Here is a 14527-nt window from a genome sequence, read left to right as displayed (position 1 = left end):
CAAGACTGGATATAGGCTAATTTGTGCACCGTTGACAGAATCCCGTGCCTTAGCTGTCAGTTGAAAAGTTCCAGTAAAAAATGGGGGATGGGACAATATAACCCAGATAGCAATATGATCTTCTTGATTTTAAGTGTTGGAACTGATACTTTTCTGTTTCATACTCCATTTCAACACCTCCCCAAGTCTCCTACTCCAGAAAGAGGAGATATGACTCTTGCACTTTTCATGGCTCAGAACAGGGAGCAGGAGACAAGATGGTTCTGTTGTAAAGAGCACTGGGATATTAGCTGAAGAACTGAGGGAGGCTGAAGAACTGGTGGCAGACATTCAGTTTGGTTTTCAGCAGAATCCCACACACTACTTTATTCTGACTCATATTATTATGAGTCAGAAAGCCCTTTAAAAGGTGTTGAGTTGCATATGGAAAATTTCTTCCTTCTTGGTTAGCAGAAAGACAAATGTATGTCATAAGTTAACTCACCACTAGAAGTGTGAAATCCTTTTACCAGTTAGCTATCTTATAACTGAGTAATGTAAGCAGATTTGCATTGACTGTGATATTTGCTTGGTAGTAGTGCTATTTTTTTTTACCTAGAATGTGTATTAACTGTTTTTCCATAGATTTCCGTAGTCAAAGCAGTTAACTTGACTCTTCAACAACAGTGTGATGCCCTCCTGGTATCAGGTAGCCAGAAGAAAGTGCTGGAGATGTTAAGGAAGTTGAAGCAGCAGCACTTCATCTCTGATACTTAGTTCAGCCAAGGTGCGGAGAGCACTAGTGGGAGCTAGTGGAGACAGGGACAACTATTACATGAGAGTACAGATGGCCTGTATTCTGGTACAGAATATCCTGCTTCTCTCAGTCAGTCAGTCCAGTAAATAACAGCAAAACTACTGAAATGGTTTCTGATGAGTTTCTTCTGTGTTCCTCACAAAAGCACTGTGACTGGAAAACCTTGGTAATATCATTCTTTACTTAGCAGCTAGAGCTGTCAGCAAAAGCTATCCCTGCCAGGTCTTTTCTATATATGGAAAGTTTGTGGAATTTTTAAATGTATTCAATTGGGACAGAAAGGTAAAAAAAAGAACACCCCTGAAGTTAAGTGCAAAGCCTCCTGAATCACCCTGGATCCAGAAATGGTCCAAATATCTCTGAAGCAGAGATATTCACATTAGGTTCAAGCTTCATCCAAAATTTGCACAGCCTTATGGAGCTGCAGCTACAAAGTTCTTTGGATCTTAGCATCTGTATAAGCTGACATGGCCATAATTTATATTCTATACTTTATACAAACTACTCTGGTTTATGCTTTTTTTCAGAAAGCTGCATATGGTAGCTTCTCAAACTTATATTTTTCAAAGATACATTGCCTGTAAAAATAATTTGAAATCATCAAAAGCTCCGAAAAGATTATTGTAGCAAAGTTTACACATGTCTTGGTGCATACAATGCTTTGTGAGCATTTAAACTCTGGCTTAATTTTAAAGTAGTAGAACATACTTTTGTATTCATTCAGAAAGATCCCAAGTAACTTGTTCTGAATATACCTGCATTGTTCCTTCCTCTTTTTTTCCCCAGGAAAACAGTGCTTCTTAGTCCTACGTCAGCAGCAGTTTAATGTCCAAGCTCTAGTGGCTGTGGGAGACCATGCAAGTAAGCAGATGGTAAAGTTTGCTGCCAAGTAAGTAAGCAATTATATCCTGTTGTCACAGTAAACAATGGTGGGAACTCAGGCTCCCAGGGGTTGGGACCATTTTCACACATGAACATCAATGCTGCATTTGTTTTTTAAATGTAGTTATTTAAATTGTCAGTTCACTATGGTGTTGAATGCATCAGACTTACAAAAGACAAAATGGAACACAGGCTTGAAATTCATTCTGAACTGCTGAGAAGGCATTCTGTCTCTGCAGACAGTTCCCATTTACTTTCAAGCCAGCTAACAAAAAGGTTGGCAGGCTGAGCTTGGAGAAGTTATTTCTCTGGATGTTTGTGTGTGCGTGTGAACACAGGCGCAGCCCTTTTTTCCTTAAAGATCAGATCTTTGCCGTATAATGTATTCTGTCTTATCTGAATGCCAAATACAAACTAAAGGTATTTAGAAGAACTAAGAAACTAATTTGTACTCATTTAATCATCTTTAGCAGCACTGCATTATATCCTCCCCATACAATTTTTTCGCAGAGTATTTGGCTTTGTTTCTGTTTAGCAAGAAGCATTATGGTTGCAGGTGCCCCTACCATCCACCGGTGCCTTTAAGATTTGGATCTGATGAATTGGTAGTCTCTGAGTTACTAAAACAATCTGGGAATGAGGGCAGGAAACAAGGTTTCCTAGAAAAACCTAGGAGGTTTCTAGAATTTTAGAATGACTATGTTTGAGCTTTTTTTTCTGGTTTTTAAAGTTAAGCCAATGTGAGAGTGCATGGGCTATGTTTTGCACCCTTTAGTTCTAAGTCGAGTTCAGAATCTGATATGGTATTTTACATGCCTGTGTTTCTGGGTGGCTTTTAAGATAGTAGAAATGTGTGCAAGTTCAGCTTTTAAACTGTTTTGTTCATATGTAAAATATGGGTGCACCTTAGGGATAAAATGTCTAGCAATACGGGGCAAATAAGATACTAGAGAATTTTTTAAAAAGTTTAGCCTTTAAACTATGGGTTGAAGAAGGAAGTAATGTGATCTTAAACTTTTCTAATAACAAGTTTCAAACCATTCTGGCAATTTAGATCAGCACGATGTACTAGTGGTTACTGCACTTTGTAGAAATAACAGTATTTATAGGTATTTAGAGCCAGTGTGAAGTGCTCAGTTTGTTCTTTTCATGGCTTTGAGATTCAATTTTGTTCTAGTTCTCTAAGAACATAATTAGAGAAAAGTTGGTTTTCTGTTCATTTGGTCTTTCTAAATGGTGCTTTCACTACGTTGGCTTCAACTGTATCATGAGTCCTCAGTTGACCTTTCTAATGGTTTCAGTTCCCCTGTGCAGCTTTTCATGGTCATCTGCTGTGCATCAGGCATTTCCTATTGTATCTTCTGTTCGTGTTGTAATATTGAAGCTTTTTCTACCAGAGTCATGAATCTTACCTCTAATCGTCAATTTGTCATCTCTGCCTCTTAGACAGCTCCCTGGGCAATTCATTCAGTTGCCCAATTATTTCTTTAGTACAACTTTTTAAATGCACTCCGTGTAATACTGTATGCAGTTTATACTTTATTAAAAGTTCCCTAAAGTGCTTTACTGTCTTCATCTAGGCCTCACCTACCCATATGCACACTTGATCTTGTTCTGTCCTAAGTATTATTTGCCATGTCCTTTGTCACTATCCCCTGCCCCCCCAACTATGGTAACTTCTCAGCCTCCTTTCCATCTGTGTTAGGCCACCGTAGCCACCATTCTCAAAGTCCCCCAACCCATCATCTAACTACTGATCAATCTCACTGCTATCTTTTGTTTCCAGACCCTTCTGTTCTTCAGGCTCTACTATCTGGCTTCTGCACTTCACTGACACTACCCTTATTAAAATTGCATGATTTTCCCATTGTCAAGTCCAGAACAGTAGGTAGCCATATTGGTGCATTAGGGAAAAATCCAAAGAGTGCAGCATACTTAATTCCTTTATTGGAACCGACAATGACATCAAAAATTATGATCCACTGATTTGTTTAACAGCTAGCCATATTTCATTTAACATCACATCCTGGACAACTCAAAAGCTTTCTCACAACGTTGTGTCATTCCTTCTGATAAAGGTATTGCCACAGTGTGCTCATAGATTTTTGTTAAATTAGAGCCTTTCTATCCCTTTTCTTTGACCTGTGTTTGATACAATTGATCACCTTTTACTGGAATGTTTATCACTCTTTTCTTAAATGTTATCTCTCCCTCACTCATTCACCTTTTCCACTGGAAGAATCCCTTTTTCTGCCCTTCCCTTGCCTATTGAACTGCCTTGGAACCTGTTCTTGGTTCTTTCTACTCTCCTTGCTTTTGGTACTGCTTATATTTTGATAAGCATTTTATACCAATCTACTCAGATCTTTCCTCCTCCTGACTACGCTTGCAGAGTTATTCTATTGTCTGACACAGCCAATGTTATCTCATTGTTGCATCAAACTCAACTGTCAAAGATTGAGCTACTTTGTTTTCCTTCCCAAACTGTCTTTGCAATCCCTCAACAGATTATTTTTTATAACAGCACCACCACCACCTTTTTGTACACAAACCTAAAGAATAGGGGAGCAAAATCTACCCATTGCTACTCTTGAATTGCCTATATTCGAATTGTGTGCTTAAAGGTAAATATGTGGGTAAAAGGTAAAGTTTTACTGCAACTGTTCCTTGTATGCACATTTTAGTTGACGTGCTGGTGTGTTGACTGGGTACATATTGTTACTTGACAACCTTTTTGACTGTGGTTAAATATTCCAAGAATGTCTTTATATAAATTCTCTTTTTAAATGTTTCTACATTTCTGATTCATTATCCAGGATGGACGTGTGGGCAGCTTTCCCCTAGTTCTATAGGAGTTGAGGTAAACCATATAACCAGAGCAGAGCTTCTCCCACTGGCTCCCTGCTGTAAATGCTAGTATCTCCAGAGGCATCATCTAGTGGCTAGAGGTCTAAACCAAGGGAGCACACATTCAAATCATCACTTAGACATGGAATCTATTAGAATACATTGGCCAAGTCACATATCATGCAAATTTACTCTGGCAGTAAACCATGGTAGATTGGTTCCTCTTTCCCTTTAGCCTTCCTGCCAGCATCTCAAGGGACTCCACAACAGGATTAATTGCAAGCCCTTTTTGCTTACTTCAGGTTTTTTTCCTCCCTGCAATTTTATTTTATTTATTTTATTGTGGAGATCATGAACAGTAATTTCCAAACTGACATCTAGTGACAGCTTCCCAAAACGGTTCAAGTGGCACACTGGAGAAACTGTCAATGTTCAACCACTATTTAAAAAATTGCACCCCAGAAGTACACATTTTTTCATAATTGTTAAATTGTTTTTAGTTGGACTTGTGCAACATTTGCTTTTCACAGTTGTCAGAAGTAGGGGTTTCTTTAGGGTGGATAGATAGCATATTTTGGACAAGGAAGTATACAGATTTCATGTCAGCGACTCCCAAAGTTATGAAAGTTCTCAGTTATGTGCTAATGAAAAGAGGAACTATTACTTGTTTACTTACAGGAACCTTGTACAATAGGTGCAAGACTGATATAAACTTAGTGCTTGTAAGTTCTCTCCTTAAAACACAGATGTGTCTCTCTTCCACACCAGATGTTCAAAACTGGTCTTGGATAGATTCCATGAAAAGGGATGATAAGCCATATCAAAGGCACAGACATTTATAAATGCAAAAAGATGGATAACAGCACCCAAAGTTAAATATGCATGCACCAACTCAGCATTCTGAGTTTTATACTAAATAAATATGTTTAGCTGATGTATTCATCAGCTTTCATGCAGAAACTACATCTTGACTGATGCATTTCTGCTATTGGTCATTATAAATTATGTTCTTATGCTCAACCTGAAAATCTTTAGCAAGCTTGCTAAAGTCAGCAGAGTGGAGCTGTTCAACTAATGTCATTGTAAAGTATAAGACAAAAACAAGAAGGGGTGATTTAATGACAACAGGATTTAGTAAAGCACATTTTGTTTTGTTTTTATCAAAAAGCTTCAGACCTGTGCAAGAAGGGTTGATGATGGTAGGAAGTACTACACTGCTTTTCATTTGTACCCTTTTAGATTATGACACATAAAGCAAGCTAAGACTGCAGTCCTACATACAGTTTCCTGAGTAGACATATATATGATTGTACTAAATAGATAACTTTATTCAGCTGATCTCCTAGATTGTTGTCTTCTGGTTTTTTTCAGACAAAATGACTTCAGTAGTTTGTGCATTTAGTTATTCAAAATATTTATATCCTGCTTTTCTGTCACATTAATGCAACACTCTAAGTGGCCACTGGTGGTATTATTTTCTGTTTTAGTACCTCTTTGGATAGTGCATTCATAAAAAGTTCTGCTGTGGAAATTTTAATATTATTTACCTTTTAGATAATGTTCTGTGGTTGGAGCTGCTTTGATTTCATTTAAAGTTTTTCACCAGACACTTCTGGATTCCCAAATTTTGTATTTCCAAATTATGAGTAGTACATCCACTGACCAACTTAATTCAATACCAGCCTTCTAATATTTGTTGTTAGTCGTGAAGTCGCGTCCGACCCACCGCAACACCATGGACAACATTCCTCCAGGCCTTCCTGTCTTCCACTATCCCCCGAAGTCCACTCAAGCTCACACCAACTGCTTCAGTGACTCCATCTAGCCACCTCATCCTCTGCTGTCCCCTTCTTTTGCCGTCACTTCTAATATTAAGATAATGCAAATAACTGATATCATCAGATCATTTCATGAATTTTGTCTTGAGCAAACCCAAAATGGCAATGGTAAAACTAGTTAAATTTAACTAAATGGCATAGTTTCAAATTTAGCTCAGAATACTTGACTGGAATATTCAAGACGATTCAGTTGTCTTTTCCAGACATTTAGAATTGCTGCAACAGCAATAGCAGCAGCAACAGACTGAATGTAATTTAAGATCCTGGTCAGTGCTTGGCATTAAACCACAATTCCCTGTTTTGGATGTAAGAGGCGACTACAGTTTGAGCCAATCAGGATCTCTGTGCAAAAGTCGGTACACAAGGGAAAAGCGGAAGTGGAGCACATGGGACTAATACTCATTCCCAGCTTGCTAACCCTTGGTTTAGGAAGCAGGTAATATTATACTGCTTACCATCAGCTGCTGTCCAATAATTTTAGACAAAGGTTTACACCAAAACCTACTATTTATCAATCATGTTGAGCTTATATCAACGATGATGAAACTGTCCTACTCAGAGCTGGTTTTCCCCCTTCACTGAATTTATTGGCACAGTTAACATGTTCAGGGCTTAGCACAACCTTTCTTAGAGGTGACATCAATCGATTGCCTTCTTTGTTAGCCTTGCTACTGCTGAGTTACAGAAAATAAGATATTGAGCCAATTCTGGGGAAAGGAGTGCAAGGATTGTCAATTGTGGCTCAATACTGAAGTCAACAGGGTTTGTGCTCAAGTAGCAGGGGTGCTGAGAAGTTCATTTAGCATGGATGAGTTTCTTTGGGTTTTTCTTTCACTCTGTCTTTGAATTGGCTAGCAATTATTTGACAAAACAGAAGTGTGCCCTCAAATAACTAGGAAATATATATCTATGCTAAATTTTCAAGTATCAAAAAACAACAACCCCAACTTCACATGATCACCATGGCTTAAACAGCTCAACAACAGCCCATGAGTTACCTCAGGCTTGTTTTCCCCTCCAACAAGCCATGCTGGTCCAGATCATATGACATGGCAAACTATATCCAGCCAGTTTATTAGGCAAATAGCACCAGGGTGCATGATGCAAACTAGGTCTACTTATCATTTAAATGTCATCAATATCACAAGTTCCATACACACACAATGCTGTAAGTTATATCGTTATTTAATCAGAATATATACTGCTTACTATATGAAAGGATACCGCTAATTATAAATTAAATTATAAGCAACAGGAGTAATTGGAACCTAGGTAATCTAAAAGCTTGCTTCTTTGGATTCTTGTGAAAATATATTTCAAATTCATGACTAAATCAAAACCTGATACACACTCTGTTTATATGATATTGGATACAAGCACCTGGTGATTATACGATGATCATATGACATAAATGAAGGATTGGGAATTCTTTTCTTAAAAATAATAGAATATATTTTGCCAACATGTAATTGACAACCAAAAAAATTCTTCCACCCAGCAGTCTCCCAGGCATTAATTTTCTATTGTTTTAAATTATTGCTCCATAAAATTTGCTTAACAATGACTCCACAGCAAATTTGTCATTGTGTGTGCTGAGTGCATTCTGCAGCCATTTGGAATATTCAGCCCTCATGTTGAGGTTGCTATATGACTTCCCTACCCAGGCACTATTGATTAATCATGGGACAAACAACTCACAATTAATCTGCAGTTGGTTATGTTAACTGTAGTTTTAGATACCACTTAGCAACCCCCAAGCAGAAGTCAATTATTTCAAAATGCTGAGAAATGTGTCTAGCACATGCCATTAAGTGCAAGCAACTTCAGTGTGTGTTTGTTGCTGTTCATTTCAGATAATTTATTTTCAAGTATTAATTGTATTTTAAGGTGGCAATTAATTGGCCCTCATGGACTTCATCTAAGGTACAGCATTTCTGCTCTTACCATGATTAGTCCATGTTAGAGTGCCAAGAATAGTTCTTTTAAAAAGAAGCCCTAATTATCTGTTTACAAACATCAGATTTAAAAACCATAAAAAGTTAGCCAGTCAAAGTGTCCTTTGATGGAATGCAACACAGAATCAAGTAATGAAAAGGAAATGAAACATGTAAGAGCAAACTCAAATTGATATGATGCTCCATTTTATAAGGCCCCAAATCAGTAATCTTTATTACATCTTTGCTGTAATACAAAGTAGCAAAAGATGTATTGTGAGTGTTGAACCTTGGACCTTCAGTCAGTCATAAAACAAACAGAAAGCCAAGTGTGATTGGGACGGGATTGCTTTGCTGAATTAGACTGAAATCTAGTTATGCTGTCCTCACTTCATTACATTGTAATATTAAGCATTTTGATGCTAACTGACAAACAGGTTTATGAGCTTTTTGAAATTCAGGAAGATGTTGATTAAGAAACCTGATTGAAAGTGATTCATTACTAAGTGGTATTTTTGGTTTTGTTCTTGCAATATAGAATTGTTGCTGAAAGATGTTGCACAGATGCAGTGAGACTGCAATCATGTGGTTAAAAGAAACTCTTGACTAATACTTAGCTAGCAGGACATGAACATTGGCATTTAAAAGTCAGAAACTGAATACTGTTGGCTTAATGAGAACTGTTATTAGTGGAAAATCAGCATGTCCAGTTTAAATTAATGGCCAGGTCCGCACATCTCTGTAATCCAGACATTCTGGCTTAATGAAGCACAATGAAGCACAGCCTATTTGTGTCTACTTCCCTCTTCACTCAGTAGGGTAAACAAGCCAGTAAGAGACAACTCTGTATGTTGTCCATTCCTAGGGCTATGGATAAGTACATCCAAACAAGTCCACTACAAAACCCTAGTTACCTGGCTTTGAATAAATTTAAGCATATTCTCAGATATTGATAATCTCATGAAGTTTTCTTTCTGGTTCATTCATCTGGTTGTGTGAAGAGAGGAATAAACAGACTAAATGCACCTACATGCTATGCTGCTTGTCGATCTTGTAGTTTATTAAACCAGAATTCCTGCTTAAAATGATGTGCAAATGTGGCCACTGAATAAGATAGATTAAAAGCACAGCTTCTAGAAGCTGGATTATCTACTTCATTGGGGCAATGCCTGCCTCCATGCTCTAGTTTGAAATCAAGTGATGTATTTCTCTCCCCCAATATAATTTTAAAGCAAAACATAACAAAAACCACATATGTATCCATTCATACTAATAGTGAGATTTGTTTATTTGTTTATACTGTTTTTCTTTATACTGTCCAACTACTAGCATCTCAGGAGATGAAAAAGTAAGCTCTGTTTTGGGTGGACTGGAATGTCAGAGTGATAGATTAATGGATGCATCATACCTTACTGCAAGGATGGCATGCTAAAAATAATTCTGTAGGATAACCAAGTATCCAAATTTCATTCTTTTTTTCATTCAAAAGTTTTTTGTGTGAAAAGAAAAGCAACTTTAGTTGCTTTCATGCCAGACCTTTTTTTTCTTTTCTTTTTACATTGCTAAATTCGCATTGCCAAATAGCATTTAGTGTAGATCTGTAGTAATCTCTGTCTCTACAGGCAAGAGCCCAATACAGGTCTACTCAGAAGTAAATCCTAGTCAGCAAAAGTCCTGCATTCTCCTTATAGTTTCCTCCTTGCTTTCTTAAAATGCCTTACTTTAGTGCATCTCTGAATTGGCTCTTAAGTAAGTCTTATTGGAAATTTAACAGGCAATAGTTTCTACTTTCTCTTTGAAGGCAGAGATGCTCCTTGTTATTTCTTTTTTGAAAGATTAATTTTGCAGCCAGGATTAAGCTGACATTAGTTTTGTGTGGTTTATTTTAATATGACACCTATGGTCCACCAATCTGTCTTAAATTTACAAAGTAAGAGCACATTTTTAAGATCTCCTCACAGGCACAAAGGCATGAGTAAACAGTGTAAAATAAGCCTAAGAATGCACTTTTGCTTAAGAATACAAGAAATGTCTTGCTGTGCCAGATGAAAGTTTACACACCCTATTTTTCTTAAGACTCTCTGAAACCAACAGGAGCCAGGTGGTCTATTGGAAATTGGTCAGTTATTCCCATGGTGCCCCATGGTTCATTTTCTGCCCACTGCAGTTCTGTGCTATTCCCGCATATGATCATATTTCATTATTTTGGAACCAGTCTATAGTGACAGGTGATTGACGTAGATTTTTAATTCTTTATTTCCCTTATTTCCATTTTGTGACCATCTTTACTGATACATGACCAGACAATACTAGAAATGCATGGGAAAGCACCATATGAATCCAAGGTGCTTATATCCATAAGATGACAATAGCAAAATACGTCTTGTATGAATCTTTATAATAAAGAATGTTTGTGAAGTGCTCTCCTCAAATTTCAACTGAGCCATGAATTCCTTAAGTGACTTTGAAGTAAATTACTATCTTCACCCTTTACAGAGAGCTTGATCTCAGGGTAAAGGGCAGTCTTGCAAACAATCATGGGGACTCCTAGTCTGGGTATCCCCTTCCATCTTTGGTGAGAAGAGAAGAAGGAAAAAGAGACGCTTGAATTCCTTAGATTCTTGGTGAGCAGGGGCAGTCACCAACAAACTTATGAGAGAAAGAAGTGTTTTTTTTAAGATTTTTTTTAAAATTTAAACTGAGATGACAGATTAGTTCTATATTCTTTTATTATTATTTTCATTAAACAGTAAAATACAGAGAAAGGATACTGGGATCTTACACAAATATTACATATCATATCAAGATTTTAAAAAATCACAAAAAGTCAGTAATTATTATTTCTTCTGTATTCAGTTAAACTAATTGCTACTTTATTTATTTATAATTTATAATTCTTAATACTTATTTCCCATTCATTTTAAATTCATCTTAAATAACAACAAAGTATTTGAGTCCTAATATAACTTTCATAGATTTATCCTTTTGTGGTTTTTAATTTGATGAACTGTGGTGGTCTCTGCTTGTACAAGTGGAAAAACTATGTCAAATTTTAGTTGTTAGAAATAATTTTCTGTTTGTATTCCTAGCTTTCAAGGTTGGTACATTGAGATCCTGACCTCTGGTTTATTGTTCAGAATTCTAACTCGCTCTTTAGTTCTCTTAGGCCTGCTAGATCTTCTTCTCTCAGTCTTCCTATAGCATTTGTTGTTCATCCAGTTCCCCACCAGGTAGAATATCTGACCTCTCTCTCCATGATTCCTATCTACCACTGCAGTAGTTAAGCCTGTGTAATTCCAGAAAACCTTTTAGTTGGGAAGATTTTAAATTTGAGGTTCCTACTGTGAGTATAGCAGTTGATGTGCATGGGATGAGGGGTAGGAAGATGGCATTTTTCCATGTTCAGATTTTTCTTTAATGCCAGTATTCTTTTAAGGGTACTAGTACTTCTCAGTGGAAAATGTTAAGCCTGGAAAATGCATACTTCTTTTCTGAGAAATTGCTTTGTAAACAGATGGGCAGAAAAAATTGCAATATTAATCAGCATGCCACCCACAATCAGTAACCATTGGAAAATGGAGGGATGAAAGGGGCATTGGAGGAACTTTTGAATCAGATGAAAACCATGAAAGCATCAACAGTGTTATCTTGCAATTTGACATTCTTTCAATGTACTCTTAAAAACAGGCACTATTATTTTCAAAACAAAATTAAGAGGTTTTATGATCAATTGGCAGATTATAGTAATTTTTAAGTATCTTCATGGCAAACTGTAGCATTACTGAGTGATTTAATGATAAGCCAGAGAACTCTGATTTAATTATCATATTCTTCTTTCCTGATATATTTTATTTATTTATTTATGAAAACATTTTTAATATATCACTGATTGGAGTATGAGAGTGTTTTACTCTTTAAGGCAGCCCCAAATAAAATTTAAATTAAAATAATGCTTTGAAGCAGATGCAAAATTTGACTTCATCAAAGTTTTGTTACTTGAATATGGTGGTTTATTTCCTCAGTTTTTATCCGAGTCTAATTCATAGATTTGCTACTGCCAAAGTGATGCTGGTTATCCACCACAGGGTCAGCAAGAGTACTCTAAGCATTTATCTCAGTCAGGGATCCCCAAGCTTTGGTACCTGTGAGAAGATTCAGGAATTTGAGACACTCCTATGGGCAGGCACCACCACACAGTAGAAAATACTTTCACACCACAAAATAGCAAGTCACATAATGATTGCTGTCAGGGGCAAGCTAAAGAAGTATTTGTAGGAGGAGAGAGAAATAGCAAGGCTACAGGCAGGAATGGGAGAGAGGCCAGAAAGGAAGAGAAAGAAGTCATAGGACAGGAAAGGGGAAGAAATAATAAGGCATGGGTTTGGGGGAGAACAGTAGCAAGGCTGGAGACTGGGAGTAGAGAGAGAGGGAGAGGGAGAGCAAAAGGGAAAGGTCTGTATGAGTAGAAGACTCAGTGGGGGCAGAAAGCAACTCTTTCCTTCTCTGCTTACTTAGCAGCAACTGATCTGCAGCAGGTGCAGGAACAGAAAGGAGAATCTGGAACTTGAAAGTTTTAAAGGGTTTTTACTCAAAATAAATTTTTGAAGGGAGCAAGGAGTGGAGAACTTAATGGGTGCAATGGGAGGTCCCCAAGAGCAGCCATAATGTTATCTCATTGCAGGGGTGAGTGGTGGGGAAGGACTGTGCCTCCAACAGTCTCTTGCAGTCTAAGTCTTGCATATTCACTGTGTGAGACTCAACCTTCATTAAGGGCGACGCAAGGACAGGCTTTTGTCAGAGACCTTTCTGTAACAAAAGAGCAGGGAGCTGTGAAAGTGAGGCCTCTCAATGTAATCCCTGATGATACTTAGGAAGAAAAGTAATAAATATGTTTGATTTTGTTTGCTGAAATGGCCATCATGACCACTAGTTTGTTTTATTTATGTGTTATGTTATCTTATGTAAGCTGCTTTGAGCTCAGATATTTAAGCTGAATTTTTCAAAAATAGCATAGTAACCATCTGGAGGTACATTTAGCATTTGCAAGAACCCACTTGGAAAATGCCTCTGCCCAATTTTCTCCATTCCCTTTGACATATGTGAGGAGGTTTTCAGGGGATCCAAATGCAAGCAGCAACTGCACAAGCTCTGGATTTAAGCCAGTGTGTGCACAAGGCCTTTGTTCAGAAGTATAGCGCCTGTAGATCTCATGCATCATCTGAGCTCAGCACAATGCTCACAAGACTGCCTTGGGAGATCTGTCTCTTAGTCTTCAGCTAGTCTATGTCAGCTGTCAGCTATAACACCAGATAGACAGAAATATGAAATATCCTTTTATGTTGAAAAGTACCATAGAAATAAAATGTGCATCAAAATATAAGGAACTACCCTATGAGTAGTTAAGATTGATAACAGACTTTAACACACTGGTTACTTTCCTTCTTTTAAATGGAGGTTATGACCTTTTCGACTGAAGAGACTCCTTCCCTACCCACCCTGCAGATAATTGCATAATGAATTATTTTTTGACTCAAAGAAAATGCATCTCAAGCACTTTTCCATTATTGCTTTACCATGCTTGACCTGGCAGCAAAGCCCAAATATGGCACTTTACCTCTTGTCTTTATCTGCACCTTACTTTAACATGCATGTTTTTAAAATATACCTGACTGAATCGTTGCCTTGCTCATTTGCACAAAGAGCATTATTTCTGCTTAATGCTTCCTAGACATATGATATAATGATTGAATATGAAATACTTAAGAAGTCTTACTATGACTTTCCTTCTTTTCAATTCTGTTAATTTATCACAATGGAAAAATAATTTAGCAAAGTCGTCTTTCCTTTTCATAATCTAAGCATTGATGTTCAAAGTGTTTATTTGGTTATAGTGAACCAGTATTTAAATTTTTAAAAAGCTAGTGTTATGGCCATCCAGTATTCAAATGAATGCACGCCCTCTGATGCAATTAGCAAACTGACTACTTGTGTATTTACAGCATCAACAAGGAGAGCATTGTTGACATTGAAGGTGTTGTAAGAAAAGTGCCACATAAAATTGGAAGCTGCACTCAGCAAGATGTTGAACTGCATGTTCAAAGGGTAATAATTTTATCAGCGAATTAAAATGTGCTATGATCATTGTTTCATGTTGATTTTAGGCTTTATGTGGTTTCTTTCTCCAAGTCTAGTCTTTCTTGGTGAACATTTATGAAAGCAGGTGGCATGAA

General features: G+C 37.2%; 1 protein-coding gene across 1 annotated transcript in view; it reads left to right on the top strand.

Moving 5' to 3' along the window:
- DARS1 (aspartyl-tRNA synthetase 1) overlaps nt 1-14527 on the top strand; it is a 51912-nt gene that overhangs the window by 10027 nt on the left and 27358 nt on the right. Inside the window, exons 4-5 of the mRNA XM_044438077.1 lie at nt 1583-1685; nt 14297-14399. Of these exons, the coding sequence (XP_044294012.1) occupies nt 1583-1685; nt 14297-14399 (206 nt within the window). The remainder of the gene's footprint in view (nt 1-1582; nt 1686-14296; nt 14400-14527) is intronic.

The sequence above is a fragment of the Varanus komodoensis genome, unplaced genomic scaffold (assembly GCF_004798865.1).
Source record: "Varanus komodoensis strain SLA01 unplaced genomic scaffold, ASM479886v1 scaffold32, whole genome shotgun sequence".
In the NCBI taxonomy this organism is placed as follows: domain Eukaryota; kingdom Metazoa; phylum Chordata; class Lepidosauria; order Squamata; family Varanidae; genus Varanus; species Varanus komodoensis.
Note: the sequence above shows the minus strand (reverse complement) of the source record. Positions and strands in the feature narration are given on the sequence as shown.